The sequence below is a fragment of the Aquarana catesbeiana genome, linkage group LG13, assembly GCF_042186555.1.
Source record: "Aquarana catesbeiana isolate 2022-GZ linkage group LG13, ASM4218655v1, whole genome shotgun sequence".
In the NCBI taxonomy this organism is placed as follows: Eukaryota; Metazoa; Chordata; class Amphibia; order Anura; family Ranidae; genus Aquarana; species Aquarana catesbeiana.
The window spans coordinates 102822305-102830612 of record NC_133336.1 but is presented as its reverse complement, the minus strand read 5'-3'; the positions used below and the strand labels follow the sequence as shown (position 1 = coordinate 102830612).

The 8308-nt window shown below is 45.8% G+C and overlaps 1 protein-coding gene across 1 annotated transcript in view; it reads left to right on the top strand.

The window, feature by feature from the left end:
* Positions 1 to 1717: 1717 nt before the first annotated feature.
* ARHGAP11A (Rho GTPase activating protein 11A) overlaps positions 1718 to 8308 on the top strand; it is a gene marked incomplete in the record, with an annotated part of 29558 nt that continues 22967 nt past the window's right edge. The window contains 1 exon segment of the mRNA XM_073609250.1: positions 1718 to 2294. Coding sequence (XP_073465351.1) covers positions 2154 to 2294 — 141 coding nt within the window.

The following is an 8308-nucleotide window of genomic DNA, read 5'->3' as shown; positions in this document are numbered from 1 at the left end:
TCCTTCCCTGCACAGTGAGCGGAAACGGACCTGTCATCTGCCTGCTCAGCAAGGATCAATGGAGCGATCCCTGCTGAGCAAACGGAGTCCGCCCCATGTAAAAGGAGCCTAAGGGTGAAGTTCTGTTTGCCTCCTCCTCTCTCCTTTTGGGACGGGGGGGTGGGTACCTGGTTTTGACAGGTACCCGCTCCCACTTCTACCTGGATTGCCTAGGTAATCCAAGCAGAAGTTCACCTCCCCCCCTTCACCTGCTGGTGCTAGGGATCCAAAGACCCATGAAGAACCGGCCCGGGTGAGGACAAAGCTGGACAGTTAAGTGTCCTTATATTGCAGGATTTGTAGCTGCTGGCTTTTCATTAGTTTGGGGGGAGATTAAAGTAGAGCTCCACCCAAAAGGAGAAGCTCTGCTTGTTTGCTTCCTCTCCCCCACTGCTACCACGTTTGCACCTTTGGGGGGGGGGGGGCGAGGTACTTGTTTTTGACAGGTACCCATCCCCACTTCTGAGATGTCGCCTTGGCAAGGTCCCCTGGAAGTTTGGCTCCCCTCCTCCTTCCACCTCCGCCGACCCATTCGCAGAGCACAGCACGCTTCGCACATACTTCCCTTACAAGAAATGGCGATGGCAGCACCTGAGAGCCGATTCATTGCGGGATCTCTGGACAGGTAAGTGTCCTAATATTAAAAGTCAGCGGCTACAGAATTTGTAGCCGCTGACTTTTCATTTTTTGGTGGGGGGGGGGGGGGGGCTGTAGCTCTGCTTTAACCACACCGCCCATGACAGCGGGGCAGTTCTCTTTCTGGGACGACGTCATCCCAGAACGGCCGCTCTCGCCCAACTGTGGCCGCGCCATGTTGCTAGGACACAGTGCGACCCTGATCTATGTAAAGCTCTTTAACCATGTGTGTGGTGAGGAGAGCCGATCAGTGGTATCTCCTCGCAGGCAACATCTAGATATGTAATCAGGGCACTGATCATCAGTGCCCTGATTACAATAAAGCCCCACAGTGCCAGCAATGAGTGCCCACAAGTGCCACCAATCAATGCCAATTTGTGATGCCAGTCAGTGCCACCAATCAGTGCCCATAAGTGCGGCATATTCATGCCTCCTCATCAGTGAAAGAGGAAAATTACTTATTTCCAAAATTTACTGACAGAAACTAAGAAAAACGTTTTTTTTCAGAATTTTTGCTCTTTTTTTGTTTATAGCGCAAAAATTTAAAACCACAGAAGTGATCAAATAACCCCAAAAGAAAGCTCTATTTGTGTGAAGAAAACGATGACAATATCACATGGTTACAGTGTAGCATGACCGCACAATTGTCATTCAGTGTGACAGCGCTGAAAGCTGAAAATGGTCTGGGCAGGAAGGGCTGTATTGAAGTGGATAAGCTATCCCAAAATAATTAAAAAGGTTCTGCCTTTCGTTTTATTCGCTGATCACTAACATTCACACACAAGCTGCACTCCCGGCTTATGAGCCCCTCACACAACAGAAAACTCCCATCAATAGGACTAGTGTGTGTTCTGCTGGCCGTTTCCTGAGTCCTGTCTGTGCCGTGTACACCCCGCCTCGCCTCACACACTTCCACACACGTAACGTTCACCTTAAAGCGCCGCCCTCTCCTTTATTTTGCAGGAACAGGCAAACGGCAGGGGCAGCCCTGTTTCTATGGACACCAGGGGGCCTGAGGTTTGAACTAGAGCCGACCAATCAGAGTGAAGCAGGGGAAAGCGGGACGGAGGAAACGGAGTGTAGTGAGTGAAAGGGGACGAGGCGGCGGAGGGGGGCTGGAATAGAGGGCAATGTAAGTGAGGAGGGAACGGAAGGTGAGGTAGGGAACGGAGGCTTAGAGCCGGTGCTGGGGGGGGAGAAGTAGTGATATGTGTGTGGAGGGGGCACTGAGGAGCGGCACCGGGGGGACAACACATACCTAGGCCGCTCTGTTCTAGGAGGAGAACCGGGAGGACGTGTATGGTGGGCATAGGAGGTGAGGATTTCTGTATAGAAGGGGTGATGGGGAGTAATGGCTGAGGTGTTGTGTATAAGAAGTGACTGAGTAGTCCTGTAGATGATCAGGGCCTGTATAGGGTGAGTGTCGCGGTCAGTCCCCGGTATCTGCACCCTCCTGTCTGATCACAGAGCTGTGTAGGATGAAGCCATCCCCTGACTATCCTAGCCTGGCCCGGCTGGCAGTTATTCAGCATCTTCGTTCGTATGGCATCAAAATTAAACACTGGAACAGCAAGCAACGATCGGAGAGCGGGAAGGGGTCGTCTGCGACACCGCACAGTGTGAGTATGAGGGCGTCTGATTATGGTGATTACATGTAACTGTACGCAGACCAATGCTTAGTACACACAATGAGAAAATCAAATGAAAAATAGTTTTCAGAGCGATCACCCGATAATCTGATCATTAGTACACCGCTTTCCGGAAGCCGATCGTTACAGTTCATGTGAAATTATCCAAAGGGACAAGCACAAAAAAATGTTCTCGTATGATAACGGCACAAACTATTTTTGTTTGATCCATAACCAATCAAGTGACCAAGACCATGATGACCATGTGACCCAGACGAAAGCATACAATACATCATTTCAGGAAGTTGTCTTCTAACTTATGAGAATTTTCATTGAGTTAAAAGGTTTGCATACAAGGTATCATAAGACCAGATCATCCGCACTATTATTATGAAATAGGCCCATTACAGCAAGTTCTCTACTTGCAAACAAGTTCAGTTCCGGGAGCCCGTTCATAAGTCCAGAGAAGTCCAGTGCTTGCAGACAAAGGCTGCTAACACTGATCAGTGTGTTCTGGGGGGGGGTCCCCCTGTCAGAATACAATAGCACAACTGGGGAGACCACACTACACCAACATTGCTTCTGTGACACAGTGATCTGTCAGAGTTGAGTTTCTTTTTTATTTTCAGCCTTCTGGGTTGAATGAAAAGGGGAAAAAAAAAAACTGCAAGCACATGTTCACATCTTTGAAAGTTCGCAGCTCAATGGTTCGTATGTAGGGGACTTGCTCTATATACTACAACCAAGGAAATAATAACAAAGTTAGGGTGCCAATATAATAATACAGACAGTCCCTGGGTTACAAACAAGATGGGGTCTCTAGGTTTGTTCCTAAAGCGGAGTTCTGCCGAAATTTTTTTTTTTAAAAAGTCAGCAGTTACAAATACTGCAGCTGCTGACTTTTAAAATAGGGACACTCACCTGTCTAGGTCGCCCGCGATGTCCTCACCCAAAGCCGATCTGTCCCTCGGCTCTCAGGTGGAGGTGCTGCCATCTTTGGTAAAGGAATCAGGAAGTGAAGCCTTGAGGCTTCACAGCCTGGTTCCCTAATGCGCATGCGCTAGTCGTGCTGCACGTCCTTAAGCGGGGTTCCACTCAAATTTTTAACTTAATCTTACCCCCTTCAGTTAATTGCATAGATGTTCAAATGCCGCCCGAAAATTTTTTTTAATCGCTTTAATTACCTTTATATTGTACTTTATTGTGGCACTTCCTGTCTCTCCTCCCATGGGAGTAGGCGTGTTTATTGCCTTTCCTCTGGCGCCGCACTGTCTCCTGGGAGCTTAGTGTCAGGCTTCCCAAGATTCAGTGCGGAAACAATGATCATGTGTGTGAACAAGCTGTGAATGAACAGCATTCACCGTATCCAGGAAAGCAATGCTTGTGGGCTTCACATGCCCACAAGCAAGATGGAAAAAGCCAGCATCACATTTTTTAAGTTATTTTTCAGTACGAAAACAGACAGGTGGAAATATTACACCCAAACTGAGTATTATTTTGGGGTTAGCAAAGTGTTTCAATGACCTGAAAAAAAAAAAAAAGATTGGTCCCTGGACTCCCGCTTTACTGGTCCCTGCTGTCTTCTGGGACCTGTGTGTCTCCCAGAAGACAGCGGGGGAGGGGCCGGACATGGCATAGATCACAACGGAGCCTGAAGTGATCTATGCCCGGAAGTGGGAGCAAATACCTGGATTATACAGGTATATGCTGAAAGGTGCCAAATGTGACACGGGGGGGGGGGGGGATCCGATCAGCAGAAGTTCAATTTTTGTGTGGAACTCTGCTTTTAGTTGAATCTGTTTGTAAGTCAAAACAGGTACAATTTTTTTTAAGTGTAGCTCCAGCCTAAAAATTTTTTTTTAAAGCTTTTTGGATAGCATAGGGAAGGGTTACCACTCCTGTAACATTTGTTTTGCTGTCTGTGCCGCTGTTCAGAAGATTTTACATTGCTTTCTGTCCCAATGACAATTGCATTTTGAAAATGTTGGGTTGTTGTGGAAACAAGCCTTGGTGATAAAGCATCAGTAGAAGTACCTTTTTGCCATAATAACTCTTATACCGCGTACACACGATCTGAAATTCGGGCAGCAAAAGACAGATAAGAGCTTTTGGTCGTAAAATGCGACCGTGTGTATGCTCCATCAGACTTTTGCTGGCCGAATTCCAGCCTGCAAAAGATTGAGAGCATGTTCTCAATTTTTCGGTCGGAAAAAGTTCCTATCCGAAAATGCGATCGTCTGTAGCAATTCCGACGTGCAAAATTCCTACGCATGCTCGGAAGCATTGAACTTCATTTTCTCGGCTCGTCATAGTGTTGTACGTCATCGCGTTCTTGACGGTCGAAAGTTCAACAAACTTTTCTGTGACCGTGTGTATGCAAGGCAAGCTTGAGCGGAATTCCGTCAGAAAAACCATCCAAGATTTTTCTGACGGAAAATCTGCTTGTGTGTACGCGGCATTACAGGAGTGAATTTCCCTTCCTAGGGGTAGATTTCCTCTCACTTCCTGTTGTCTCCCACCGTTTGTAAGTAGGAGTCATTTGTAACTAGGGACAGCCTGTACATTCCACTAGGAAGACAAGTGGAGGTATTACTCCCAGCAATCAAATACCTAGGGAATAGGCAATATGAAAATACAAAGATTCATAGAACTCAAAAATACAGTAAACAAAACAGCACCTGAGGTCGACCAGTTTATATGTAATATGGCTCAGGCCGAGGTTCAAGAGGGCTATCAGGAGAACCCTCCTAAGGAATGTACAATGTTAGGCCTGCCCGGGGGTAGAGAAAGTGGCTTGTCCACTATTCCCATCATGTCTACCAGGCTTTATTCTGTCAGTCCTTGTTCTGCAGGGCCTTCCAGTCCAGGGCTTGTGTCAGCAGGCGGTCCTGTCAATTGATGCATTTTCCATGAGAACACGTTCAGCTGTAATCAAATGGAACCAGCCGTGTTTGCCAAGAAAAGGCTGAATTTTACTCAAGTTGCCTGCGGTTCAGACACAGCTCAATCGGACGTGTTCAAAGAAACGCAGTGCAGAGTGGGTCAAACACAGCCTCTGATCTGCTGTGTGTACAGCTCCTTTAGGGCTTGTTTACACCAGATGAACGTGTTTTCCAATAAGCCTAGTTTATACCATTGCAGTGCTTTCATATGCATCAAAGATAAACATATTGAACAAATGCATGTAAATGCAAATTTGTAAAAAAAATAAACTCCATTACAAAGGAATGTAATTGCACATTTTAATTTAGTTGTATTTGGTACTAATTACTGTTATGTAATGTTATTGTGTCTTGTTCTGTTCGTTATTGTGATCTTGTGTTTGTCTTTGAATGTAACTGTAGCTTAATAATTTCCCTTTGGGATTAATAAAGGAGTCTGAATATGTAACTGTACACTGAAATTTGGTTTTCAGCATAAATGAGCCCTTACAGCAGTATTAAACCCAAAAGCAAACATTTATTATATTCCAGCTTATCAATTCTTAGATGTGATGGCTGCATTCGTTTTTCTTCTTTTAGACTTTCTTCTATTTTCATCTGGGGATCTAGCCAGTAAGTCTGTTTTTCAAAGAAGAAAGCTCTTTTCCAGATAGATCAGTTTACAGGGATTAAGAAAAACATTTTAAAGGGTAAGTTCACCTTTTACAGAAAAATCTGTAAGGTGAACTTACACAGGACCCCATCCCGCTGACCTGGACCACGGCAATCTCCCGTTCTGAGCCCCGGTATATCCGCGTCAGGAGTCCAAGGCTTAGAAATCCCCTGAGCTAAATGTCCAAAACATACCTCATCAGGAGGGACGTTTCGGAGCATTCTAATTGGTCAGCGCCATCACGTGGCAGTGCCGACCAATCAGCAGCCACATAGCCCATCCTGTCAGCTATGTCTATGGAGAAGACCCATGGATGCTGAGGGGATTTCTTAGCCCCGGACCCCTGACGCGGATATACTGGGGGCTCAGAACGGGAGATTGCTGCGGTCCAGGTCAGCGGGACGGGGGGTCCTGTGTAAGTTCCCGTTACAGATTTTTCTGTAAAGGTGAACTTACACTTTAACACTGGCAGGGGTGCTTACAATGATCAGCTTTTATTTATTCATGTAAAACCTTTTATCCCAAAATGAGAAGGAAAAAAAAAAACTCCTCTAACTGATTATAAAGTGTGAGCTGGAGCTTGGCCTCAATTTGTTGTTGTATTTAAATCTGCTAGTACACTCGCCCCCCCTCCCTCTGTGCGCATTCATCCAGAGTGGGGGACACACTAATACAGGAGGGAGGAGGAGGTGTGTTACTGGCCAGATCACCAGGTAAAACCGGGTAAAAAGCCTAAAAAGAAAATGAATGCAGTCACCACATCTAATGATTGATATTACATTTTTGGTTTTGGATTTAATTTTGCTTTAAAGTGTTAGTTCATCTTTTCAGGAAAAGGTGATCGAACACCCTTCCCCACCTCTCCCCACCCCCGGGGTCCCAACTGTGCTTGCCTTCATAGGTGAGGAGCTGCCCCATGCAGCCAGCGCAGTGGTTTGGGGATTTTAAATACTCGCTCATAATCTTCTTTCTGTAGGGCTTTCAGGACAGAGCAATTCTGATTGGTCAGAGCCAGCACATGATCATTCTGACTGACTGGGGTAACTTTGATCTGTCCTGGAAACCCTAAGGCCCCTTTTTACATGGGCTGTCCGATCAGTTCCGCCTGTCAGTATTTTAGGTGGACGTGATCGGACCACCCATTCACCCCTATGGAGCGGGGAATGTCGGCGGATACATCTCTGCTTACATCTGGTTCTATCGGATCCGATCCGCTCCACCAAATTCATAAGGATGGAGGTCCTATTTTCCATCTGCCTGGTGGATGGGATCGGATAAAACGGACATGCGGTCCATTTTCATCGGATCTCCCCTCCTTAGAGGAGAGCAGGACTCTGTCCATCTCCACTCAGCGATCCCCACTGAGCAAGTAGAGTCCGTCAAACGGATCTGCCCCGTGTGAAAAGGGCCTAAGGAAAAAGAGGAGATTTCAAGAGTTATGGTACAGTGCTGGATTAGCATTCTCCAATGTGGAAGTGGCATCAGTGGAGGACTCTGGTGAATATAACTGACTTCACCAGCAAAGAAAACGTTACCAGTTGGCAGGATGGGTTGGGGGTGGTAATAACATTTGAGTAGAGTTGAGCCAGAAGATCAAAAGGTTTTACTGACGTGCATTCCAGATGCAGGATAACAATCAAACCATCCCTATTCCCATCAGCATGAGCCCTAAAGTTCCAACCAATCAAATATACACACTGAGACTATGGGCCCATTACCACCAATACACATGTGGAAATACACGTCTAGGTATGAATGGGCCCTTTTAGGAATGCACTAAACTGCAGCAGATAGATGTGAAGCAGCCACATAGGAGAGAATGGGATTTCTACTTGAAGTGCAGTAAAATGTTTTACAGCAGGAAAACAGAAAGGTGTGAACAGGCCCTAAATTAGGTAAAAGGGCCATACAGTACAGGTAGTTTTATTCACACTACTGTGCACTTTTTTTTTTTTTTTTTTTTGTAGCATAAGGAAGTTGTAAACTCAGCTTGTTTGCTGTCCATTCCTTGAGATTTTCTTTTACTTCCTGTCCTAGAAAGGCAACATCAAGTGAAGAGAAATGTCTCCCTTAGACTGGTAAAGACACAGTAAAGATTTACCTTCCCCTCTTGTTCTGGTGAAATACTTCAACTTTAAATCTACCTGGCAGGGATACGGCCGTAAAAACTGGACAGTAAAGGTGCACCGAATAGGTAATTTGGGTACCGAAAATGCAGGATGCACTTGGCAAAAAACTGAAGACGGCAGTTTAAAAAAAAAAAAAAAAAATATATATGCATCCCTTTAAATTCTGTATATGTCTTCACACTGCATGTGTGCGTTTTCAACGTGATTATCGGCATCTTTTTCTTTATCTGCAAAACATTGAAAACACCATGTTCGGCCGATATGTTTCGGCAGCCGAAATTT